The following is a 26,711-nucleotide window of genomic DNA, read 5'->3' on the forward strand; positions in this document are numbered from 1 at the left end:
CCCGGTACGCCCGGGGCCGGGCACGCCCGGGGCCGCGGGGGCGGCTCGGGATCACGCGTCCCCGCCTGCTGAGCGCGCATGCGCACGCCCGCCCCCCTCTCGCGATACCCTCCAGCGCGGGGTTGGCGGCGCGCGCCGGCCGTGCCCGCGGGCGCAGGAGGGCGCGGGGGATGTCGGCCACGTGCGCCGTGTCCCGGAAAGCGCCGCTGCCAAGGCCGCGTCCGCAGGGCGAGAGGGAGCCGCCCGCCAAGGTGATGCGCAGGGGGCTGCGGCGAGGCAGCGAGGAGGAGCGGGAGCAGCTGCCGTGGCCGGGAGAGAGTGCGAGCGGCATGGGCGCGGAGGCCGAGGCGGAGCGGGCGGCACCGCTGAGCGACGAGCGGCGGAGGCGGCTGCCTTTAGAGCCGAGGGCGCCGACGACGGCGTCGGCCAGGGCGGTGGAGGAGGAGGAACGTCTGGAGCGGGAACATTTTCGGAGGATCATCAACGCTTTCCGATATTACGGGTAATTGAGGCCTGCCCTCTGGGTCCCTCCGCTGGCCGAGCGGCCGCCGCAGGGTCGCGGCTCGGGGCGCTCGTGGTGCGGCCCCTCCCGCTCCGCGCCCCGGCTCTGCTGCCCGCGCGGGGCCCGGCCCCGAGCCGCCAGAGGCATTCTGCGCCACTTTCCTTTCGGGATATGCGCAGTCGCCTTCGTACCTGTCTATTAGAAAGCATCAAACCTGAAAAGCGTTTGTTGAGGTCTCTTAGGAGATAAAATGCTCTGAGACGCTGTTCAGCCTGCAAAACAATGGTATGTCCTGCTGGCAAAGAAATGCCAAATGGTGTTTCGATTATGGGTGGAAATTTTTGACAGACATTTTACTTTGCAGAAGAGATAACACCCATTGCTAGGGATTATGGATGCCGTTTTTAATAATATCTCTTCAGTCAGAATTTGCTGGCTCTATAGAAACGAGCCAGCGGTGGTGGGGACACCTAGTTTTAGAACTGAATCCGTTTAGTAGACGATGAAGCAAGTTAACTAGCGTTGCAAGGTGGTGGAGCCTGGCTGGAAAAGTCCAGCCAAGAAAAGTGTTTTGGTAAGCCGTTTCCCGTTTATAGATTTGGGAAGCAGGTTTGTACTTCAGCTAAGGAAGACCTATCATGCGGCTCATTACTGTATGCTGGACCCTCTTTTTATCAATGTAGCACAGGCATAATAGGTACATCGTAGTGACGTCCTTGGTAGGAGAAGGTGATACTTATATAAATTCTTCTGTTTGAGGTCTGTCCATGTAAGTTTCATTTGTCTTCCAGGACAAGTGTTTGAGCAGGAGGTTGGTCTGAATGGCCCTTTGATGTCTCTTCCAAAGTGAACTCTGTAATTCAGTTTGGATGTATCAAAGACTTAGTTAGTCAAAAGTATCTAATATCGATTGCTACTAATGCAGTTCCGACCTGTAGTTTGCTTATATTAGTGGTATAATTGCACCCTCAGGCCTTAGAAGCTGGGAATATCTTTGTCAGCCTTCTGCTGAACTGTGGCTTTGGGTTGCTTTTGAATACTTGTTTCAGTAAAAACAAAAGAAAAGGATGTGATTCAGATTTCCAAGATAGAATTTCAATGAAATTACCTCTATCTCAAATAAATAATTCTAAATTTAGGCGAAATTACATATCTTGGTATTTAATAAATGGAATTTTTGTTTCCTCTTAAGGATATTTCCAGTTAACTTGGGAAAATCTGTTTGAATAAGACACTAACATACTCTCAGATAAGTCCAGATCTTATTCTTGTCTTCTAGACATAAAATATAATTTCATTACTTGTAGTTTTTTGGATTTCAGTTACTCATTCTGCTAGGTGGTTGTAATTTAGCATAAAAGGTTGGAGAATAAGGTTCAAAGGTTTTTTTGCTGATAAAATTTCAGGAAGATGTTTTGGAGCTAAGCTGGTGTGCTTTATGTAGAGCATCAGTTTATTTTTTCCCTTTTTTTTTTTTTTTTTTTTTTCTGTTTCTTGTCCTTGAATGTAATTTTAAACCAGTGTAGCTATTGCAGTGAACAAGCCCTTCTCAGTAACATGTGAATGAGATGTTACCTGGTCAAATTTCCAGAATGAGGTTGTAACTAAAAGACCAGAAATTGCAGCTGTCTCTCATAATGGCTAGTTTTTTCAGCTTTGTGCTGCTGTATGCTGACACAAGATTTGGGAAACTTCAGTATAACTTGAACGGCTAAAATCACTTGGTGGTCAAAAGGGTCAGTATCTCTTACTGAATTATCTCTCTAGAGTCATCATGACTGTGCTTTGCTACCACTGTTAGTTTAGACAGAAATAAAATCTAGCAAAATCTCAGAAGAGTCACCATTTTAATAAAATTTTTATCCAGGGAAAGTGGAAAATTATTTTTACCTTCCATCAGTCACGTCATCATGATCACAGTACTTATGAGGAGTATGCTGTTAAAAGAAGGTAGCTTAGTATCTTAGTGAGGCTGCCAGAACTGTGGTATGGTCCAGCTGAGACTTTGACAGTTCTCCTGATAGCAATGGATTTTGAGGATCCCAATTCCCACTCCACAACTTGTTATTTCTGTGACAGAAGCTTACCACTGCAGTCAAATGAATTCAATTTAAATTGGATTTGTGAAACAAACTTGGAAGGTGGTTGATTGTTAAATTTTATAGATCTGTGTATTAAGGTAGTGAGCACCTGCTCTGGAAGTGAGTGGCTGAGGATGGAAGAGTAAGGAGGAAAGGATAGTCCTCGGAAACTGGAATGTGCCAGATAGAGTGGCAAGGTAGAACTAGAGCTTAAAAGAATTTTTGCCTGAAAAAATTCCAGAAAACTTTCACTTTCTGTGTATAAAAAAATTAATAATTGTAATTGGAGTAGCTTAGAATGAGCTATTTACATGTCTGTATATTGCTTCTAAATATTTAAAACTTTTGCTTTTTAGAACGAATATGCATGAACGAGTGAACAGAACAGAGAGGCAGTTTAAGTCTCTCCCAGCTAACCAACAGAGTCTTCTTCCTCAATTTCTCCCTCACCTTGACAAGATTCGGAAGTGCATTGATCATAATCAAGAAATACTACAAACCATTGTGAATGACTGTGTTCATATGTTTGAAAATAAGGAATATGGAGAAGATGTATGTTAAAATGGACTTTTTTCTTGCTCCAAAATTACTGTATGCTTGGGGATTTTCTACATTTGTTTTGAATACCTCAAACCTACAACTTTCTTTTCTTTTGCCTTCCATGTTTTATCATTTCTTGTTTGCTCACACTTTTCTCACTCTTTGTCTTTCACATTTTGCAGAGCTTATGCTTAATGAAGCTGTTTGTTGTTAGTTCTGTTAGTTACACTTATGAAAACTAACTGTGAATCTGGCAAATCATTGTTTTCACTCCAGAATTCTACTTTATGTACTTGTATTTTAAAGTTACTTTTTTCTGTTAACTGTATAGAATATAAGTGATATTGTGTGTTGTCATATAGGTTCTTATATTTTACATCATTATAAATCAGTTGCAGTTCTAGATTGTAAGTATTTTAAATGTTATTTATAAATGCTTTTTTACTACTTGACCTACTTTCTATCAAAGAAAATATACACCAAGACTTAAAGGACTGACAGAGATGGAAACTCAAGTCCTCCTGTGATACAGCCAAGATACAGTAATGGGCAGCTCTAATTTAAGCTTATCAGTTTTGCCTTACCAGTATCTAAAGGGATCCTTTTTTCAGGGTATGCAGTTCAGCCTCTGGAATGGCTAAGCCCTGATCCTTTCCTGAATAGGGACTACCAGTTGTGCTTTGCTATGTATTGTTTGTTTGATATGGAAACTGGACTTTTTAATGCCAAAGAGAGGCCATAAAACTCAGTTTGTTTAGGATATTAAGGTGGATTTAAGCCCAGGTCCCAGGAGTGACAGGGAAGTGCTTTGTCAGCTGATGCTTACAGCAGTTCTTGAAGCATGGCGCTTTTTCTCTTCATAATATCCTTTCCTCCCTGCGAGACTCCAGATACTTGGTATATTTTCAACTAACTTTTTTTTTTCTCTCCACTTTATTCAGGGAAGTGGGAAGATTACACCAGCTTCAACATTTGACATGGATAAATTAAAGTCCACATTGAAACAATTTGTGAGAGACTGGAGTGAAGAGGGAAAGTCTGAGAGGGATTCCTGCTACCAGCCAATTATTAGTGAAATTATAAAGAACTTTCCTAAAGAAAGATGGTAATAGTGTCTTAAAGCTTATATTTATGTGGACTTACACTGTTGCACAAATCTAAAACAGAATTTATGGAGTAAGGAAAAGCTTTGTTTCAAAAGTAGAGAATTTTTTATGAACTCATTGGAGTTTATTTTTCAATCAAGAAAGTTTTTATTTCTAATACAAGATGTTGGAAAAGAGTATAATCGTAAGCTTCACAAAGTAATACCAGGTAAACCAGTAATAAATTTTTGTTGTTGTTTTGCAGCTGGGAATAATAATATATGTAAATCTTACTCAAGTAAGAGACATCAGAAAGTTAACTCAGTTGTGCTTAGTGAAGTAAAGATAGCAGGTTAGCAGATTCTCAGAGTGAGTTTGCTGCACGTGAAAGGAAGAACTCTGACAGCAGGAAGTAAGGCTTTTGCTCTTCATTATGGAAAGAAGGAGGAATACTTAATCTCTAGTGCTGTTGCACTTAGTTGCAAGAATTTAGTAAAAAATAGTAAATTCTGAAAATAGTAAATTCTAACCTTGGTTTCAGACAGCTGTTTAAGACAATTCTTAAAGCTTAGTTGCACCATGAGAGGGTAATTTTGTAAGTATTGGCTTGTGAACAGTGCCAAAATTGTCATTGATGCAAGGATTTTAGGTAATTTAGGTGGAAACATACTAGTAAAGCCTCAGAAGGTTATAGTGCTGTAAGAATTCCATGTTTATTTGTTCTGTCAATTAATCAGCCCAGTCATCTTAAAGTGCATTTTAGTTTAAATTTAGTAGTCTTTTACAGTGGGAAAATTTGAGAATTTTTATTCGTAAATGTAGCAGCCACTACTTAGTTTAATATAGCAGGTTATTATTGTAGTGTTTTTTCTCTCTCAGTAATTATTAATAATGCTCTTACGTGAATTTGAAAAGTCTCTTCTGCTAGCCATCATTTAGTTTTATTAGTAAAGACTGTTTGTGGTGGGAGAACATGGAGCGTAGATGGTTTCTATTTTGCCTTGAACTGACTTGCCTAAAGGTACATAGACCTTTTAAAATGTTTAATCTGCAAGTGAACTTTCTGCAATATTTCTAGTGCTAATAGTGCCTAAAAAAAAAAAAAATGAATTAAATACTGCAGGTATACTTCTGATGTGTAGATCTGTTGAAAAACTCATGGTTAGTTTTGCAAAACCTCATTCTAATCTCCAAAGTAGCAATTCAACTTTTTCTCTTGTCTGCTATCTGTTAATGGATTTTGGTTATGGCAGAGGTAGCTTATGTCACATTTTAAGAGATTCATGACTGAGGCAGGAAAATCTTGACTTTTACATTTGTCATCAATAAACTCTATTTCAAAACCTTCAGTTGATATTAGGAAGCATGTGCTAACAGATGGGGTGAATCTGAAGTTGACAGCTTTGTGCTTCTTTACAGGGAATTCTCATGGTTGTTGTCGGACAAAACTAATGTGGCAGAGCATTGCTCCCTATTGTGGTAGCTCTGAAGTACCATTTCAGTTTTATTTTGTCTCTGCTGAAATCTCACTACATCACTGTACGGATCAAATATCTCTACTACAAGTTTGAGTTCATCAGACAGCATTTTTTTAATTTCTGAAATGTGTATTACTTAAGTTATCATTGTGGAGCTGTTGTAGCACTTAGGTAAAACTTTTTCTCTGTTCACATATTGTTAGCTACTATGTCAACTCACTCATTTTTCTTGGTGACAGAAGGTTCTCCTGGTTAGGTGTACTTTCCTTTTTGAGGTAAGATGCAGAGTCATGTACTATAAGGTTAACTGGCAGTCCCATTTCACCCTTGTGGAAGAAATTACTTCCCTGGCAGGGTTTGCTAGCTGCTAAATCTGGGTTTTTTATACAAATTTTATACAAACTCTCCAGTGACACCACCTAAGGGAATGGCATGCAGTTGAGTCAGGGGAGTTTTAGTATAGATACCAGGAAAAAATACTTCACCCAGAGGGTGGTTGAACACTGGAACAGGCTCTTCAGGGAGGTGGTCACAGCACCAAGCCTGTCTGAGTTCCAGAAGTGTTTGGACAATGTTTTTAGGCACATCGTGTGACTCTTGGAGTGTCCTGCCTAGGGCCAGTAGCTTGACTCTTACCCTGACAGATCTGTTCTAGCTCGGCATATTCTGTGATTCAGTGATCTTGGAGTGGACAGGTTTTTTCAGTTTGAAGGGATTGACAGAGCCTGGACTGACCACAATGAGTTATTCTGTCTGTTTATAGTGGGAGAGGACTGACTGTGGACTCTTAATGTGTAAAAGAAAGCAGCCTGTAAGTGAACCTCAGAATGCAGCTTTGTATTGCTTTAGAGTTTTCTTTTGTAGCACAGACCACTAAAGTCTCCTGAAAGAATGAAATGAAAGTGCAAGAGAAAAACTGCACTGGGTGAAAAAAAAAAAGCTTTTTAAAAATGTATTTTGTGGTGAAAATTATAAATATTTTTAATTTGAAACTGTCAGTGCCAGCCACCTTTTACTTTGTAAAAGGAATTGCAGTACTCATCAAATTTGTAATACTCAATGGAATGGTACATTCAGTTTCTAGTTAACATAGTTTGTTGATGTTATTTATTGCATGCATTGGAATAATGTGAAAATAGAGTTTAAATTTTGCAACTACTGAAGTATATTTCACTCTGTGCTTGCACACCTTATAGCATTGCAGTTTGCAAGATTGACACGTAGGGCTTCAGTTGTATTTAAATAGCAGGAAAAGCAGTGAAGTGCTTGCTCTTTGGGAAGTAGAAGTAGTGCAAGCAATGGTTGAAAGCAGTTGTAAATCACAATAGTTATTTAGCAGGTGCTACTTATCATGTATTATCATGTGTTTCAGTCTAGTCTTCTGATTAGGCTGTCATCCAAAGGTAAGTTAAATGGCAAAAGCTGTTCCTGCCTCTTTCTGCTTAGCACCTTAACACAGAATCTCGTAAGTAGAGTCAACAAAGCAGTTTTAAGTAAATCCCATGAGATCAGGTCTTCCTGAACAGCTGATAGATTTCTTGCATTCTTCATGTTGGAATTTGTGTTTCAGCTCGCAGGAGCTTTGTACTATTTAGGTGTCTTGGATTTCTTGGATTAGAATGAACCTACTTGCTGTAGGAGAAAATAGTAAAACATAGATACATTTTTATTTGTTTATCTGTGTTTATATTGAAGCGTCTTTATAGGGAAGTATTAAGTTGAAAATCTAAATAAGCATACTCCTAATTTTTTTTTTTTGCTTCTCCTTTTTTTCAATCATCTTGGTTTCCTTTCACTTGTAGTGTTGCTCTTCCTGCTTAGGTGAGACAATGTAAAGATCATCAGCTTCTTGTCCAAAAGAAATCTTTGAAATAATTAACTTTTTTGTTAATTATCGTTCCACAGCCAAAAACAATGTACTTGGGTATTTTTTCTAGTTTTCTCATAAACTAGGCCTTTAGAATTAACTGTAACTTAAAATTCATCTGTGTCATGCTGTCTGGCTATCTAATGTGTTTTCCAGGATGCTGACAGAGCAGCCCAAAAGAAATTGCCAGATCTTAGTTTCTTTTTAATATGAAAAACAGCTTATTAGTCCTGAACCTGAGCTTGACTATACTTCTTGAGTGTGCTCAGTCACATTTATAGTGGAGTTCAAATTTCTGCTTTATTTGAATTTTATTTGACTTTATATGAAATATATTTGTCCTTGGAGGTCTTCGTACTTAGCCTAAACTTTGCTTTACACGTTGGATTTAAGAGGAAATAGATTGTCAGTGTTACTGCATCACTCAGTGCTTTGCAGGTCTTTAAATTCAGAGAATTGCTCTTCAAATGATTGTGCTGTTTCGCATTTGTCTTTAAAAAAAATCACCGACAATATGATTGAAGTAAAATAAGGAAATAGAAATACTGAGAATTGGATCTGTTTATTATCTAAATGTACAGACCTCGTAAACACTAGGAAAGGAGTCCCACAGTATGTTCCTATGCTGGTATTTCCACTGATCATAAGCCCATCTCAGTGTGAGATACGTATTTATTACTTCATTTGATAAATTGAACTGCTCTGTTTATGAAAATGAGGATTGTGTTTGATTAGACACTCTCATTTTTTTGTGAAGTAGATTTACATTTTCAGCACCCTTTTTTTTTACAACACAATAGACATGAAATAAGCCTCCATTTCTATCATGTTTAATTTCCCCCTTTTAAAAGGGACACCTTAAAAAAAGTTAAAATCGTCATTAATATCAATAGTTTTCAAAAAGCTGAAGATATATCACACTGAAACACGCAGTGCGAAAAGGGCCTGAAAGATTTGTTTCTGATATTTCTCCATTGTCTTTTTAAGGAGGCTTCTGCAGTTTCAGTAGTTGAGCTGAATAGCATTGTGCAGCTCTCTCCGCTGCTGCTTGGCCAGCGCCTTTCCCCACACCCATCAGATTAATAGGATGGTGTTGCTTCCCTCTTGGCCCACAGGTATTCAGTGGGAACTTGTTGGATACTATGTTCCTAACGGCTGCTAGATGTGTGTCACTGAAATCCTGTCCTTGCTGGCTGGTTGGAGGGTAGTTTTCCTTCTGGATCACTGGCTTATTATGTTACCACAGTTATAGGGTTTTTTGGTGTTTTTTTTGTTTGGTTTTTTTTTTTTTTTTTTTTTTTTTTGTTTTTTGGGGGTTTTTTTTGGTCTTTTTTTTTTTTTAGTTAACTTTGTAATTGCTGTAATCATATAACCATCAGAGAAAAGCTGTTTTTTCTAGCCTCTTAAAGGACTATAGGCATTAAAAAAGCAGTTTCTGTGCAATTAAAGATTTTTAGCTATTATAAGGATTCAAAATTCAACATAATGCATTAACAGTTTGTCACAAACAGTTCAAGTCTTAAAAAAAGTGTTAGATTTTTTTTCTAATCAGGGAACACTATCAACAGTAAGTTTCCCACATGCATAATTTCTCAGTCTATAAATTCAAAAATATGCTCTTGGAAAGTTAGTGTCAATGTTAGTGGACTGAGATTTGATTATATTGTATTTTATTAGATGTGCTCTGTTGCTGAAATGAAGTTGGTGGCCAGGAGCATTCTCCAGCAACTGATATGAAGAGTCATGATAGAAATTAAATTGCTAACAGATTTCTAGACTTTAATCCCTTAATAAAGGTGCAAATGAAAGTGCAATTAAGTCTGCATTAGAGAAAGAGAATAGAAAACTATTTTCTAAGAGAGAATTGGGAAAATTTGTTTAAAAGGACAAAAACTTTATATTGTGAATGATAGATAAAGACAACTACAGGCAATTTAAAATCAGCTCACTTGACTGGTAGAAGTTTTTTCTTGTTTCAGGGTGCATAAAGGTGCAAATTTCAAAATATGAATATACCTTCATATCTACCAGGTTCTTTAAGAAAAGACTTCTAATCAATGTGTTGAAATCTTGAAAGTGGTTTATAGTTTATCATCCCATTTATCGCGGAAGTGTCCACATGGGGCTGCTAAAATCTGTGTAGAGCTAGTCTAAATATTTAATAAATAAATTGTAAGGAAATGGAGATTAGGTTAGAAAATCCATTTGGAATAATAGTGTACCATTATGAATAAGAAAAGCTGTAAGATAAAAGCTTTTCTGGCTTCCATCAGAAAGCACATTTTCTTCTTCCTTCTTGTGGCTCCCTATTTTCAGAAATTTCATATTGAGCATGCAGTTTTCTCCTGAAGTATTTTTTTTCAGTAGGACTTTGTGCTAGCTTCTGGTTTTCCCTGTAGAAGAGAGGTAATGAGAACTGTTGCTTCACAAGAGTGCTCTTAAGTAATAATAATAATAAGTCTTGATTTCCAGCTTCTTGTTTTGTTAAGTCAGAAAAAGAGCCTGGATGTATAATGGAATGGAAATAATGGGGTGATTTTCCATTTTGGACACTTTACTAACTAGATGATGAAATCAAAAGGCACTGTTAATACTGCTTTGTTGGTTTGTGTGGCCTTTAGAAAAGAATAATACTTCCTATTGGTATTTGGGTAATAGTGTTCAGGAATGTGTAGTGTACTGCTTTTAGAATTTGTGTAACTCCTTTAATCATCATCTTGCTTGTGCAGCATCCTTACTCTTTTGAATCCTTTTTGGCGTTCTGAATTTTTAAGTAGTCAAAGTCTTTGGGTTTTGGTGCCTTTTATCCTTTGGAACTGCTGGCTCTGGCCTCCTTCATGTACTTGCATATAAATTGGTACGTGTATTTTTTGTATCTGAAGGTGATATGCAAAATAATGTCTGGAGGTGTATGAATATTTGTACCTCGGTGTATGAAATTGTGAACTCTTGAAGTCATGTTTATGACTGGAAACTGAAAAACTATTTCCTTTTAGATTAAGTATCTTCAGCTTTGCATGTGAGTGGTTTCTGTTTTATGAGTGAAGGTTTGATTGTGTTGTGGTGGAAGTGTGACAGAATATGTATGCATTTCCTTCTCTGCCTCAAAGAGGAGCGATTCTCCTTTTTGGGATTCTTAGTTTGGTTTATTATTTGCCGCACTTGGGAGAGATTTTAAGTATTTCAGTAAACACACTGCTGGATGTTTTCTGGTTGTCTTCAACTTGATGCCTAGTTATGGATAAATGGTTATATGGATAAATGGTTATATGGATAAATGGATAAATAAAAGCTGCAATGTACTTTGATTTAGGAAATATGCCACTTAAATATGCCACTACTTTGGGGAAACCAGTGAGCAGCATATGAAGAACCCACCATTGCTGTAACTTTAAAGTTTTTACTTTCTGAATTATTCGTTAGGCTGTGGAGATTTTATGTTTTCATTTCTTATGTCAAAATATTTGGGATTTTGGTGTTTTTATTTTTTCTTTCAAGGTAACAAAAATATGTCTAGAATGCTTTCTGATTATCAGTGGGGCTTAAAGAAAAATACATTGTGCTATATGATAATATTCTTCAATTCACTTGAGAAATTTTTGGCTGGGTAACTGTAGAACTTTTAAGGAAAACAAATTATGTATAGCATTTATGCTCTGTATTCTGAATGAGGGTTGTATATGTTCTTTTGAGTAATTTCTGTGAATTATTTTGACTGTACAAAATATGATAAGAGCAGGCTCAGTTTAATTTAAAAGTGAAGTCATACAGGAAGCATAATACAGTATCTAAGTATATGGTGGGAAAAATGTTTGGCTGGACCTCTTAAGTTGTGTTAAGGGGTATCAGGTATCAGATAAATACTTAACTATTATTTTTGTTCTGTTGCAGGGATTTCTCCAAAGTTAATATCCTGGTACCTGGTGCTGGGCTAGGTAGATTGGCGTGGGAAATAGCTATGCTCGGTTATGCTTGCCAAGGAAATGAATGGAGCCTCTTTATGCTCTTTTCTTCTAACTTTGTACTCAACAGGTATATAGCTTATGTTTTACTTGCTGAATAAAATCTAGAGAGGCAAAATTATAAATGAGAGAAATCTGAATATAAGCGTTTCAAAGAATAGATTTATAAGTTGTACTACAAGGCACACATACTCTTTAGAATGCTTTAAAGAAAAAAAGTCTTAGGGATAAATGGGAAGGAAGTATTGTATCTGAGTCATTAAAATTACAGTAAGCATGGCTTTCAAGTTGTGAGATTTAAAATCTAAATTGTACAACAGATTTTCTGCAAAATTTTGATTAGGTTTTATGATTTATTTCACATCTGTTTTTGTAAAATGGACCTGTCTTACTATTACTGAATATGGGCTAGTAAATATATCTATGTTATTTATAGGGTGATTATTAACAGAGGATATGTGTTTAAGAAAACAAGTATCACCTTCCATACTGAAATTTTAGGCACTGTTTTGACTAGAAAAACAAAGAATAATTGAAGCATGCTGAGCAAGAGACTAAGAGTTAATAGTTCCACAGTTATGCTTAGATAATAAATTTAAATGTAGTAAATTTCATGTTACAGGCTTTACCTAAAATTACATTTCTGTATTTGGTATTCTGCCACTTGCATTGGAATTACTGTTTTCCGAATGACTTTGTTAGGGAAGAAAAAAGGCAGCACATGCAACTGTTCTTTTAAGAAACAGAGTGGGAAAGCTACAGGTGGGCAAGTATTGAAAGAAGTCTGCAGGGTGTTTTATTGGGCGGCGCAGTTAGTCCAAGTTGACCAAGGCAGAATTTGACAGTTCATTCATCAGTCTGAAATTATACACCTTTGCTGAAAATACCTAAACTATTGGCTTTTTTGCTGTGTTACCATATTGTTTTGGAGACTGTTTTACAGACTGGTTATCCATGGCCCACTGTGATGCTCTTGCACACAGCTTACTGTTCAAAAACAAGGGGAAAACATTGCGTGGTGCCTGCTGAGTATCTGCATATAGCAGTGGTGCTCCATGTGATGATAATAAAGGTTCATTTGTTCTTTTTTTCTTACATTATTCTCAAGTGACTAATTTGGTGGTGAAATTTTATATTAAAATTGATCTGACTAATGCCTTTTAGCTACTAAAAGGAAAACATATTTCTCTTATGCTTTGGAACTTCAAAGCTGCATAAAAGCATTAATTTCCCATCTTCTGGAGCACTGGTCGGCTGTCACAGAGGATAGTTAACTTCACCCCTACCCTCTGATGACATGCTTCCCTGAATAAAGAGTCTTTGCCTATATATTAAATTATCGTAAAGATTCATGCTTTACTAATGGTAGTAATTTTAGCATCTAATGCTCATGTAGTGTTTCCTATGTAGGGATGTAGTGTTCATGTAGAATATTTAGCAAAGAGGTGTATATGCATTAAACTTGCTAACAATATGTTATTTTGGGCAGGAAAATTGAGTGTTGTGCAACTACCGTAATCTTTCTTTGCTGGACACGTTATCAGTTATATTGTTAGCATGGAAGAGAATACTGCTAGCATGACTGAGCAGCAGTCAATTTAGTTGAAGTCCAAGCATCCCTTTCTGCCAGATGTAACTTGTGGGCTTGATTTAACCTCCTGTTACAAAGGTTTTAGGGACTTGAAGATTCTTTCAGTTTAGTCTGAAGTATCTGATTATGGTTAGCCTTCTGAAATGCACATTTACTTTCTGAAACTGGTAGAAACAGCAGTGATCAATATAAACTGAAGATAATACCTAAAGAAGAGTGGTCGGAAAAAAAGAATTTGCAGTTAATTTTTAACTGTGATCTCAATTCAATGTATACTTATTTTTAGTTGATAAAAGCATGAGGATTTTGCTCATCTGTGCTTACAGTTTTACAGCTTTACCTTCTTTCTCTGATGGTGGTTTATATTTAGGAAGACAAAGTACTCTTTTAAATGTCAGGCATTGCTACAGTAGGCTCCTAGATGTGGTACATTGGCTTAATGTTTCTGTGTGCAAAGTGATATTTGCTGATCGTCCATTTTAAAAAAACCTTTCATATCTCTGAAATCTTGAGCTTCTGTTACAGTGGATAAAGTTGCATGGTATAGTATGTAGAGTGTGTGTCACAGTGTAACTGGTCACTGTAAATATCTGAAATTATTTAGAGTTTGTTATTCTGTTGAGGAAATTCTAATTTGAGAATAAAGTGACCCTAGACTAGTTAACCTGCAGTGGCTCCAATTCCTTTCCCTTGTGTGTCTAATGTTCTTACCTGTGTTTTTCTTCTTTACTTTTTGGAAAGATATAATTTTGGATAAATCTTGACATTTGGAGGAGGCTACTAGTTGTGTTTGTTACATGTCCATTAGTGCCTTAGTATGAAAACAGTTAAGTTACATTTTTATGTGTATACCAGAAGTGAGATTTGACTGACCCATTTTTTCAAAAACTGTTTTTTGAGCTAAATGTTGAACAGTGAATACCCCACCCCTACGGAAAATAATAAAGTGTGTCACACTTAAATATGTTAGATGTTTGTAATAGAATGTGAATTACACATCTTTTATTGTAAGAATGGAATTGCCAAGGACTCTAGAGTATTTAGTTTTGAAGTAAAAATTGTTGAAACTGGAAATGGAAGTTTTCAAACTTGTATATGAAAGAGATTTGCTATTTCCTATTAAATTGGAACTGTTTCAAAGTCTATGTCAACAATGAACTCCTTTCTAAATTTTTTTTAATTGCTGTCGTAGTGGTTAGGGGTTTTTTGTTTTTATTTTTTTGTTTCATTCTGGGTTTGCTTTTTTTAACCAACTGCATATGTCTGGTATTTATACATGAAGAAAGTCATTGAATGCTGTATACTGCTGCTCAGGTTTTAGTTTTTAACTGATAAAATGAATTAGAGATATGGCATAGAGAAGGTAAAAAATATTATTTCAAACACTTTATCACAAATATATTCTAATCACCAGCCAAAAGAGTGCACTTTCTATAACCTAGTAGATTGCTTGCAGTTTAGGAAATGCTTTATGATATATATTTTCTGGGACAGAGATGTCCTCTGTTGTCCTTGAAAGGAAATGTTTTTTTCATTTTTTAGTTACAAACTGATTTTACAAGATGGTGGAAAAAGCTTCCTGTTATACTTAAATGCTGTGTTTTATAACTTTTTAAAATATGAGTTGATTCAGTTAGTCATGTCAGTCCAGAAACTCTGTTGCATGATTGCAAAGATCCAGGTGTTACAAACTTAAAATGACTACAAACTTAAAATTACTATTATTGTGCTATGCAAAATGGTACTTAACGCTTTAATTCTTAAGTATCTTTTCAGTTAGCATCTGAAAAATGCTTTTGTTTAGCTGTGCTTCAAAACTTCCTATGATTATGAATCAGAAAAGTCTAGACTGATAACAAACGTTTCCAAAAAATCATGAAACTATTGTTACTTTTTGTTTGCTTGTTTGTTGGTTTTGGTATTTTGGTTTTTTTTTAAATAGGAAGAGAGATGATCCAGCAAGTCTCAGCTTTATGGAATTTAGCAAATTACAAATTTCATTAATCTTACAAAATAAGTGTATGTATTTTCTTCCTGGCAGAGAAATAAGTTGGAGAAAATGACAAGAAATCATAAAGGAAATTTCTAAAGCTGGAAAAGGAAATTCCTTTGTAGTAGTGATTTTGTCAGATTAAAATTAGTTTTTTGATCACTTTGTTATCATGGGCGGTCCAAAGTGTTGTGAACTAGATTAAATTTTCTGGCAAATATGGAGCTGTTACAAGAACTTTGACTCTTATATTTCTAGACTCTAGATAAGCAGTTAGTTGAAACAAATTTTGCTGGTTTTCATATTTTGCAGATGCTCTCAAATTAATTCATGTAAGCTTTATCCCTGGATTCATCAATTTAGCAATAACAGAAGATCTGCTGATCAGATACGACCAATTTATTTCCCAGATGTTGATCCTCACAGTCTTCCTTCTGGTTCAAACTTCTCTATGACAGCAGGGGATTTTCAGGAAATTTATTCTGAGTGCAGTGAGTAAATGCAAACTTCTAGGCTATCCGTGTAACTTCACAGACTTCCAGAATATTTGGGACAAATTATAAAGGGAATGGAAGTGTATCTACCAGTTTTAAATATAAAAAACTAGCTGTAGCAAGATTCACATACTCAGGCTATTTCTCCAGCTGTATCAATAGGTCTATTTCTTACTCCAAATCAGCTTTTCTTCCTAGTTATGGAAAATGTGGACACCTCCTTGTCTACAGATCATGCAGGAGCCTTCCCCACGGCTGCTTAATTTTCTGAAGATTCTGTGTTTAACAGTAGAACATCCAAGACTGGCATAAATTAAGGCTTCTAATATTTTTTATTTACAGAACTTAAAACTTTTGCTATTTAAGAATACCTGTTCAGAGAAAAACAGGGAGACTCATGCTTTAAAAGGTAGACTTCAAAAATTCCTGCTTGTTGAATTGACTAGTTAAAAACAGCTGGGGAGATATTCAAATACCGAGTAAAATGTTTTAAAGCTAAGTGACTTCTGAAAGTACAGTTTAGTGTGCAGACTTGTATTGTTCTAGATACTAGCTAGGGAGGCCTAAAATGATTGGGGATTTTTGCAGTTGTATTTTTAACAGTTATCATAATGAAATTTATAGGACGGCTGAGTAATAGCACACTTGGGGCTTCATTTGTATATAATGTGTTACAAAATTTACATTTTACAGTATATAATAGATATAGTTTTATATAATGTATGAACAGTTTTGTTAAGTGAAGAAGTAGTAAGTATATGTAATATTGTAGTGTGTGTACATATACACACATGAATACAGGCCAAATGAGTCCAAAGTTAACAGTTTTAATGTAAACCAAAATATTTACATGCACACAAAATAAAGAGCCTTCAGCTGCTGTTAGTTGAAGGTGATTCTGAGGGTATGAACAAATACCAGGGTTAAATGATGAACTTTTACAGGGTTAAAAGCATTGAAACTAATCTCTGTATACTTTGCTCTTTTCATGCAGATACGTGGGACTGCGTAGCAACTTGCTTTTTCATAGATACAGCACATAATGTTATTGATTATATTGATACTATATGGAAAATACTTAAGCCTGGAGGAATATGGATAAATGTAGGCAAGTGTGACCAGCTGCTTTTTTGACTTTTGATAGTATACTTGAGAAGTGCGTGCAAATAATTTTGTCTATGCAGCAAACTTACGGCTAGAAAAATACAGGGCTTGGAAATTATCTCAGAAGTTATCAGATGTTTGCTATTTGCAATCAAGTCAGCACTGTGATTTTTAAGTAGGCAAGTAAATCTTGCCAGTGGCAGGTTTTGCATTCACGCATCAAATGCTTGTTTTTGACAAATACTGTATTCTGTGGTGCTCTTTGCTATTTTTCTAAGAAAACAGAACTCTAAAATATGTCATTGCTTTTTTGGGTTTTTTTTGCAATGTCTAATTGCTACTCTGCATTGAAGCAGAAGTTTTGGGAATGCAATTTGATTGGAGTCTTCCATGGTGAAAGAATGTTTGACAAGACACAGGCATTAAACATTATGCATAGTAAAAACTGGTCAGTCACTGGTCAATTGGTCGCTCTCAGCCAGAGGGTTAGCAGAGCTCCGAGGCAGACTTAAATATTCTGAGCTATAGAAACAACAGTGATGCTTGAGTGAAGAAATTTTAAGATACAAAAACCAAAATCTGGTAGGAAATGTTGCAAATAGTTGAATAAGAAATAAAGTAGTTTTTATTTTTCATTGATATTCATTATAAGAATCATTCAAGTAACAGCAATATGTTCTTTTGTAAGTATTTATAGAATCATAGAATGGTTTGGCTTGGAAGGGATCTTAAATATGATCTAGTTCCATCCCTCCCTGGGCAGGGAACCTTCCGTATTTTTGGATATGTGAATCTGGATATAAGTGTTTGTTGCACTACTAGTGTGTACTTTTGACTTTTAACACATATTTTGTCTTTTTGGTAGCCATTTCTGTTGTATTTTTGTACTTCAGGTCCTCTCCTTTACCATTTTGAAAATTTGGGAAATGAACTTTCCATAGAATTAAGCTATGAGGATATAAAAAATGTTATCCTGCAATATGGATTCCATATAGAGGTAAGAAGATGGTGTAGTTTGCAATAAGCAGTATTGTTATGAATCAGACAAACTGCTTTGATTAAACCACCATGAATTTCATTCAGTATAATGGCATATATTAATGACTTCTAGGTGTATTATGTATCTTACCTGATATTCTCATTTTATAAGAAGTGCATAGATGAGCCTTATAATCTAGTAACAATACAGCATTTTCTTGTGTAGTTCCTGTGCAGAAGCTGTCTTGAAAACTGCTGCTTTGTTTTCAGGTGGAGAAAGAATCTGTACTGTCAACTTACACTGTGAATGAACTCTCCATGATGAAATACTACTATGAATGTGTGTTGTTTGTGGTGAGAAAACCAGAATAGTAGTGGTTTGAATAGGTTAATGAGTAAATGATATTCGCTTGAAAGCTAGAAATGAGAATAAAATCATCTGGTGATGTGTGGACACAACCTCAAATCAGTGGTGCCTTCTTGTTCCTAAGAGGATATAGATAGTGTCTATTTTCTTAATATCTCTGTTGCTATTCAGACATATACTATGCCATGGATATTTGTAATACACTTGTGAAAGATTAAATGTTCACATGCACTGTCTTTGTGCTTTGGAATGCATTAAATAGAAAAGCAAAAGTGTTTTCTTGGGGACAAAATTTAATGTTTGCCATAACTAGGCTAATTCTCTGCTAATGATGCCTCATTTTTCATAGATTTGTAGTGCTTTTTTTTCCTACTTGATGATGTTAGGGGAATGCATGGAGGTGCTTACTGTACTAGCTATATCACTTTTAGAGAAGTATTTGTGAATGTATACTTAAATTATGAAGTCTGAAATAGGTGGGAAGTGGTAAAATTATTCTTGAACAGATAAATTAGTCATCAGAACTGTTAGAACATTTCCTGTGCAACTGAAGTAAAATAGGATATTATACAAATTCTGTTCTTGGGCTGTACCACTGTTAAAGGTTTAATGAAAAAACAGAACTGATAGGAAATTAGAAATGCTACATGGAAGCAGAATACTGAGTGAAGAAAAAGCAGACTATCACAGAGAAGCAGACTGTCACAGAGCAGTAGTATGTTACCCTCAGTTCAGGAAAGCACCAGTCCTGGTTGATCTTAGTGTTGGAACTGAAATGTGTTAAATGCTTTGCCTTCTTGAAATAACACTAATTTTGAGTCATCTTCTTAGTGTTTAAGCCAGAACTTTTAAAGTTGATAAACATAGCTGAGTTATCCATGCCACATGTAGGTAGTACAACATAAAAATACCTGTTGGAGCAGTGAAGTTACATGTAAATATGTTCTATAACCTAATTACTTCCATCTGAGCCAGGATACGTAGGCCAAATAGTAGAGAATTTCCTTGTAACTTCACTATACCCTTGTGGCTTCTTGGTTCCCCCTATTAATGTGGTTTTTTTTCCCTAACAGATGTGGCTTAGGTGAATATTTAATCTACAAGTCATGCCACTATACAAGAGACTGTCATGTCACATACAGTATCATGTCACTTTGAAGTTACGCAAGAAGTGATAAAAACCTTAATTAACAGTCATTACTCTGAGATGAGGTGTCATGTTAGGCATACTGTTTGCATAATATATTGATTACCTTAAGTGCTAATTGGATGCATTTTTAAAAAATTTTTAAAATATAAAACCATTATGATGAGGGCTGATTTTTTTTTTCTTCTTTGGCTAAAAGGACACTGCTCAGTATGTTTGTTTCTGATTATTTTTTGTCCTGTCTTTCATGGTGATGTCCTAATCACATCTCTTCAACAGATCTGTTCCTTTTCAATTTTTCTAGTCAAGGCCAGAAATTTGTTCCTTTATTCCTAAATTGAAAATCTGCAAGGAGGGGAAACAAACTTTAAAAAAAAATATTTTCAACACTGTGTAAGAGGGCGCATGCTTGTATATGTTTCAGTATTATGTTCCTTTCTGCTCAGAATCCTGATAGAAAACAGAGGCTTCTGCTCTACAGAACAGAGGTTTTTAAGTTTGGCTTAAGCTCCTCTTCTTTGAACTCGCTTACTTCTAAAAGTGCATGAACTGTCAAAGTTCTACCCTGTTCCAAGGCAGATATGTTTAAAGATTAAACACTGCTATTCAACAAATAATTTGAAAATAAAAGTCTTTGTGTGGCTAAAAGTAAAAACCCACATGCTTTCATTTCCACATTGTACCATTTAATTTTTGACAAAATTTGTCTTTTTTGATTCTTTGCTTTCATTACGCTTTTCTTAGGTAGAATATGATTATTTACTTGATTTTCAAGCTTCTGGAAATAAGACAGAGGTTAGCTGAATGTCAGTTAAGCTGATGCTGAGTAGTATATCTGTCTGTAATACTACCAGGTTAGTGCCCCTTACACAGATGAAATGTGCTGTTCTGTTTTTTTGGTTTTTTTTGTTTTTTTTTTTTAAAGCAGTGGAGCTCTTTATTTATGGTTGAGTGTCAGTATCCTATGTTCTGGTGGTTTTTTTCCTTACCACTCCATGTTGTCACAGGTGCCATTTTTGTATGTTCTCTGAAACTATTTTTACATATGATATAATACAATGATGTGCTTTTATTTCTGGCCTAGAAAATTCTGTTGGTTTGTTTTTTTTTTTCCTTGGAGCATTCTGCTTTTAAATTGCAACAGTCACATAAAAGAGTTGGAAGCAAAATAATCTTGTGATTGAGATGTGTTTTTTCTTCAGTCCCATTTATGAGTTCTTAGAATTTGCCATTTGTACTGTAATGCACGGGGATAATTGTGTATTATAGAATTTGATCATTGTTTTATTTAGTTTTATATGCAGGGGGAAATGCTCAAGGTGTTCGTGAGTGTATTTTAGGTCACTATTAAACTATACATGATAACAAATGTAAAATAAAATGCTGCATAATCTTCAGTGTAAAACTTCTTTATATGGAGTTTGATAAATGTAAAACGTCCTGCATTTTTTAATGTGTTATATTCTGAAACTGGTTGCCCAGATGGTTGAGAACGGGAAGTTTCATGTCCCTGTGTGCACTTCCCACAATTTTCAGTGTATGTAGTGGACTGGGGGTTTTGGATATTAAAGCTTGCTGTAAGGCTTGATGTCTCGCGTGTTTCGTTCCATCCGTCAAGGCCAGATGAGGGTTTGGCTCTAGGCGCTCCCCTCTCCTCACAGCGGGCTGAGGGTTTGGCTCTGGGGGCGCTCCCCTCTCCTCGCAGCGGGGTGGGGATTTGGCTCTGGGCGCGTTTGGCTCTGGGCGCTCCCCTCTCCTCACAGCGGGCTGAGCGTTTGGCTCTGGGGCGCTCCCCGCCCGCTCGTCCCGTCAGGCAGTGCGGCGGGTAGCCCCGGCGCCGCCGCCGAGCGTGGCGCCCATGCGCGCTGCAGCCCGCGCCCGCCGCGCATGCGCTGGCGGGGGGACACGAGCCGCGCGGAGCCGGCGGCGCGCGGCCCCTCATGGCCAAGCGGCGCGCGGAGCCGCTGATGTGCCACGTGCCCGTGAAGCGGCTGCTGCGCGAGCCGGCGCTGCCCCGCGCGGGCGAGCGGCGGCCCCGGGCCGAGCCGGGCTGCGCGGGCCCGGCCGCGCTCAAGCGCCCGCTGGAGGAGGCGGAGGTGCCGCCGGGAAAGCGGCTCGGGCCCGGCGGCCCCCGTGCGCAGCCTGGGGACGCGGGCGGCGGGCGGCGGCGGCGCGGCGGAACCGTGGCGCCGCAGGACGCGCCGGCGGCGGAGGGACGCGCGGGCCGCCGGGGAAAAGAGCGGGCCGCCGCCGCCGAGGTAGCTGTGCGGGACGGGCCCGCGTCGCTCGTCCGCGGGGAGGGAAGTGGGGGGCGGTGCCGGTGGCGGATGAAGCGTGTGTGCCGGACGTGGGTGTCCGCCGGGGGTGCTGGCGGGCTTTCGCGGGCACGGCGCAGCGCCCAGAGCCGCCCGGCCCCGTCTGCGCCTCCTGCCCGCGGGCATCTTAAAGCTCCTTTTACTTTTGTCTTCCTTGAGGGGGCAGGAGAAGTATCATCCAGCTTTACCGGTTCCTTCCCCGCTCCGTGCCATGAAACAGCCTGTCCACCTTACCTGAGGTTATGCTCAGCTTCATGCCCGTCCAGCAGTGCGGTGGAAGCTTGCAGAGGTTATTCTGGTGTCTCTCTGTTGTGTGAGGGTGAGGGTTAGGCTCACTACAGCGTCAGCTTCCTAAACTTCGTGGTTTGACATTTAATAGCAATGCCAGAGCTCTGTTTTAACCAAGATATTCAGTGGAGGCGGTGGTCTAAGGAAGGGCGTCAGTGTCATAATGATCAGAGTATATTGAAACGACTTTTCTGGTTAACTTTGGACAATATACTTGTTTTTCTCCTTGGCCTTGACTGCATTTTACACAATAGTTCAGAAAACAAAATTTGGTACATACGAAGAAAGTTGTAATTAAAAAAAACCCAAAAAACCGCCCACAATCAAAGCAGACTGTGATCAAATTTCACACATTTCAAACATAGGAGTTTAGTACATGTTAAACTAACTTTTCCTCCCACCTGGATCTTGAAAGACCAAACAGTTAGACTCAGTGATATGGAAGTGGCAGAAAGTCTGATCAGGTTAGATGGGCTTTGATAGACTGTTGTAGACTCTTAATTTCAACAATTTGAGGCCTCTCACAGTATAACACCCACATATGATCTGTAAAGAAAACTGGCTTTTATTTTTCATGCTCTGCCTTTTTCTGCTTTCTTGGTTGATTGATTGTTAGTGGGTTTTATTGATGATGGATGGTAAAATTCAGGCAGGAAGAAATTCAGAAAAAGTTCTATGTTGTATGCATATTATGCAGCCATTTTAAATACAAGCATTTCTTTTATTTTTGAAGATGGAACACATATATTCATAAGTGTAGTAATTAAACAAATTGAACAAACCTCTACAGAACAGTTTGACTCCTATCACAAGTTATACTTGCTCTTGGTTTACTTGGCATAATTTTGTAAGCTTTAGCAGTGATTGGAAGGCCACAAACCGCTTGAATTTCCACACAGTAAAGATTAGATCTCTATATAAAGTATTTTTCTAGGTGTGTATTTTTAACAGGTTGTTTCTCTCAGCACAGATTGTATAAGAAATGTTTTAGTTTTAAAATAAAGATTGATTAACGCTGCAGGCTAGAGATATTTCTTCTGGTTTTGTGTGTCCCATCTGTATATTTTAAATAATTTATAATGATATTTCTGATGATGATGATTTTTATACCTTTCTGAAAATACAGTTTCTAGCTTGGTATTCTTTACATTCTTTAGCCGTATTCTTTACAACTTTACACAAGCTGTTTTTGGCTTGTGTATTTCATTGCATTAATAAGTATGATCAGGATAGTGTTAATTTCACAGTGTTTTTGTTAAAGTTTAAAGCATCGTATTGCAGTTGGCCAGAGAAGAAAGTTTGTTTTAGTCCAAGTACCCTTTTGCAGCTAGAGTTGGAAAACTACTTAAATATTATGCAACTTAGTCTATAGAAACTAAGCTTTTGTTTCTCTGAGCTTGCCTACCTTGTTGCCTACCTTGATAGAATTTCTACTCAAAACCTATGTGGAAACTTACTTAGTTGACAGTGAATATTTGGTGTTTTATTTTGCCTTCTAGTTACAGTTGTTTGTGCCTGTCTTGTCTTTTTTTTTTTTCATTTTCACACTGCAGTATTGCTGATCTGTAAACCTGAAAGCTTTTGAGAGTAATTATGCATGCAGTTTTAGTCCAAAATTGAGTATGTGTTTATGAGCTCTTATACTAATAATTTTGAAACAAGGGTGCTGTCATTCACTTTATGCATACAAAGCATCAGGGTTCTGATTTTAAGTATTTAGCTCTCAGTTTTTTTAAAAAAAATCTTACTAAAATGCCAGGGGAGTTCAAATAATGCAGGGGAGAATTTGTAAAAGTAGCTGACAGTTTCTGAAACTCACCACCTGAGATTTTTTCAAAGAATTTGTTAGCCACCTGCCCTGCACAGTTCTGTGTGAGTGATGCTGCCTATGTTGTAATACAGATGGGAAAGTCATCCTTTCCACACTTGTCCATTGTTGTTAATGCTGTGCAGTACAAAACTTACAGTTTACAAGAATGGGCAACTACTTTCAGTTTGGCTTTCTTCCAGTTTCAGTATAATCAATCCTTTTGTTCCTGTGTCATGGTGTCATTTAATTGGTTTTGGTCTCAATTAATGGGAACTTCTGTTCTTCAATATTTTACTTCCCCAGTGAGGAAACTTACATTAGTAGTATTCTACAGGCAAGGAGCCATCTTACTGCTATGAAATGTGTACACCTTTCATCCTCTCTTAATTATTATAGGTTATAAATCATGCTGGGGTTTTGTAGCAGGAAGATGTTGCTTAGTACAGCAGATTGTAGTTCAGGAGAGGTCTGTAACAAATAGAAAAATGCATTCTTTAAATCAGAAGTATGGTGATTTTATGTGCTCTCTTTTGTGAGGAGTGGGGAAAGCATGATTTTTCAGTATATGAGAAGGTGTAGGGATGATACTCACTACTGTTCTTTTTTTATTCTGTTGCAAAACTAATGAACAAGTAATTAATATTTTCAAGAGCCACACTGTAGAGACCCATTGAAGGTGACTTAGTCACAGGGTGGGTTGTGGTGGTGCTTTGACCCCTCACAGGCTGCACTTTGGTATCTCAGGAATACCAAAACAATTACACCAGTTTATTTGTTAAAAATACTTCTGTTCAGCATCTGTTACAGCTGAGACAGTGAAGTAAAATATTAAAAAATTCTAATTGTATGTTAGGAAAAATGCAAATCCAGTATAATATGGAAATGCATTATTTTAGGTTTGTGTCAACATACACTGTTTTTATGTATTAGAAGAAAATACATGCTCACGACCTAAGGAATGACTTAATTAATTCCTCTTCCGAGATGTAGCATGTCCCTAGAAACCTGTACAGCTTGGCCATTGTTGATAATTGTAACATGTTCATAAACAGGCAGTGCACTTTCTCATAGACATTTTAAATAAAAACTAAAATTGTGCTGCCATATTAAATTAGTAGATGAGGATGTGTTTGTTTCTCCAAGGTTTTTTGAGATACTGTCTAGTTGGATAGGTTGGAGCATTGTGCTCATAATGCTAAGGTTATGGGTTTGCTCCCCATATGGGCCATTCATTTAAAAGCTGCACTGGCTAATCCTTGAGGGTCCCTTCCAGCTTAGAATATTCTGTGGTTCTTAAGCTTTCCTCTCTTGAATACAAAATTTGGATACAAAAAAGAAGAAATAGAATGTTGTTTAAATAGTATAAAATGCTTCATTTGTCTTGCATGTATCATTCCTCTGAGTTGCTGCTAAGTAGCTAAATACATTCTTTTGAATCCCAGTTTCTAAATGTGCTTGAAAATTGTATACTATTATGAGAAGAAAAAGCTGTGAGCTGTTTTTGTATGCAAAGTCCAGTAATTGCACAAGTTTTACATCTTTTTTTCTGTGCAAAAGTCCTAAGCTGAGGAAATTTATGGAATTATGGAAGCTGTTGCACAATTATTTACAAGAATACTAAAAAAGACAGAAGTAAATAATGATCTAGTTAAGATCATTATAAAATACTTGTCAATATGTAATAGCTGCGTAACTCTTCTTAATTTCAGTTTATTAAGTAAAAAGTTTATTATTTTCTGCTGCTGGTATACACATTAATGTTTTATTAATTTTTGTCTCTTTTCAAAGCAAGAAGAAGAATTCTGTCAATATAACTCATTCCTGTACTGGAGAGCACCACTGCCGGCTATTGATTTGTCTGATATTCAGAACCTAGATGAAGAGACTCCATCGGGTGCTAAAACTGCTGCAAGGACTGATACCGCAGAGACCGAAATGGAAACCTGATCAGTTGTTTCATAGCTGTGCATCTGTTCCCAGGGAACTTGTTTCCATTGAGATTCGGATTTTGTTCCTTGGATGAATAATAAGCATGCTTATGCGGTCTTGGAAAAACTGTTGTGGCAGTCTTTAAAAGCAAATCTGAGTTGCCTTAGTGGATGGGATGAACGATATTGGGTACTTAACAGGAAGCTGTTTGAAGGTGTGCAGTAAGGAGGAGCCAACAGTGTCTAACAAGAATACTTGAAGACATGGAGGCAGACTGAAAGAAGAATTTAGAAAATTAGAACTTCGGGATGCAGTTAAAGGAAATGGGGATCTATTACATGTCGAAAGGAAATGCAAAATTATTTTGTCTGTCCTGAACAAAAAAATGTGTGGTACCTGAAATATTTAATGTGAATTATTCATAAAGCACACAAACTAGTGATTTCTAATGTGTTGGGTTTTTTTTTTCTGTATAATAGCTAAACCAAAAAATAAAAGAGTCCATCAAAATCGGACAAAACATTCCCTTTTCTATGCAAACCAAAAATCAAGTGTGGCAGAGAAGGGGAAGGAAAAGGGGCTACCTTCTGCTGAAAGCTGCTGCTGTTGTGAAAGGTTTCACATTTTCAATGTGAAAAAGTTTTTCACCTTCTCTTTTTCACATTACAGACAGCAGTGGGCACCCAGTTTTTTTATGTTTTTGGTTCATTCTAAAGTTACTGCTATTCTTAGTCTTTGTGATGTTGCTCTGAACCAGTTGATAGGGATCTGAATGACAGGTTTGGGCAGATATGTCCAGTTAGTGCAATATAAAATGACCACACACACTCTTTCAAACTATACTGAATGAGGTGTAGTTTTTGCAGAGACTGTGAATCTTGCAGAAAGTTTTTGCAGAAGTTCATTCAAATAATGTTTTTTGGCTGTGAAATATGAACTTAATGTTTGTGATTTGCCATTTATTTAGAAATTGAAGTACAGTTAGAAAGATGTCTTTAATAATAGACTGAAGTTGTGTGGAAGGACTTACACTTTGGAATATAATTTGTCTTTAAGGATAGAAAACATATTTTTTCTGTAATCACTATGGAAAAAGGCATCTTTTGAATTTTATTTTTTTCTAATAATGTGTTTGTTAAAGAACAATAAAATTTTGCCCGTGTGTATGTATGGCACTATTACT

The 26,711-nt window shown here is 37.3% G+C and overlaps 3 protein-coding genes across 4 annotated transcripts in view; all 3 read left to right on the forward strand.

The window, feature by feature from the left end:
* The window catches only part of NMRK1 (nicotinamide riboside kinase 1), a 29,724-nt gene extending 11,586 nt beyond the window's left edge, over positions 1-18,138 (forward strand). The window contains exons 9-15 of the mRNA XM_064403220.1: positions 2,940-3,135; positions 4,065-4,228; positions 11,445-11,585; positions 15,409-15,587; positions 16,585-16,698; positions 17,588-17,691; positions 17,943-18,138. Coding sequence (XP_064259290.1) covers positions 2,940-2,962 — 23 coding nt within the window. The 3' untranslated portion in view covers positions 2,963-3,135; positions 4,065-4,228; positions 11,445-11,585; ... (2 more) ...; positions 17,588-17,691; positions 17,943-18,138. The remainder of the gene's footprint in view (positions 1-2,939; positions 3,136-4,064; positions 4,229-11,444; positions 11,586-15,408; positions 15,588-16,584; positions 16,699-17,587; positions 17,692-17,942) is intronic.
* On the forward strand, positions 101-20,774 carry CARNMT1 (carnosine N-methyltransferase 1). Of its 2 annotated transcripts, none has more exons than XR_010352283.1 (8): positions 101-502; positions 2,940-3,135; positions 4,065-4,228; positions 11,445-11,585; positions 15,409-15,587; positions 16,585-16,694; positions 17,588-17,691; positions 17,943-20,774. XR_010352283.1 is itself a non-coding variant. In XM_064403218.1 (8 exons), the coding sequence occupies exons 1-8, from the start codon at positions 171-173 to the stop codon at positions 18,042-18,044; spliced, it is 1,332 nt and encodes a 443-aa protein (XP_064259288.1). In that variant the 5' UTR covers positions 102-170; the 3' UTR covers positions 18,045-20,774. The 2 variants fall into 2 exon arrangements, 1 of the variants encoding a protein (XP_064259288.1); XM_064403218.1 differs by having other exon boundaries at positions 102-502; positions 16,585-16,698.
* Positions 20,775-21,044: 270 nt separating this feature from the next.
* Positions 21,045-26,709, forward strand: CZH9orf40 (chromosome Z C9orf40 homolog). Its single transcript, XM_064403225.1, is given in 3 exon segments — positions 21,045-21,083; positions 21,085-21,444; positions 25,388-26,709. Coding segments are annotated over 3 exon segments (558 nt in total). The 3' UTR covers positions 25,547-26,709.
* Positions 26,710-26,711: the final 2 nt, after the last annotated feature.

This window comes from Passer domesticus, chromosome Z (assembly GCF_036417665.1).
Source record: "Passer domesticus isolate bPasDom1 chromosome Z, bPasDom1.hap1, whole genome shotgun sequence".
Classification (NCBI taxonomy): Eukaryota; Metazoa; Chordata; class Aves; order Passeriformes; family Passeridae; genus Passer; species Passer domesticus.

Coding starts and splice junctions, on each gene's coding strand:
- CARNMT1 (XM_064403218.1), top strand. CDS start 171: ATGTCGGCCACGTGCGCCGTGTCCCGGAAAGCGCCGCTGCCAAGGCCG. Junction 11,586..15,408: donor TCTAACTTTGTACTCAACAG/GTATATAGCTTA, acceptor CATATTTTGCAG/ATGCTCTCAAATTAATTCAT. Junction 16,699..17,587: donor AGGAATATGGATAAATGTAG/GCAAGTGTGACC, acceptor TTTGTACTTCAG/GTCCTCTCCTTTACCATTTT.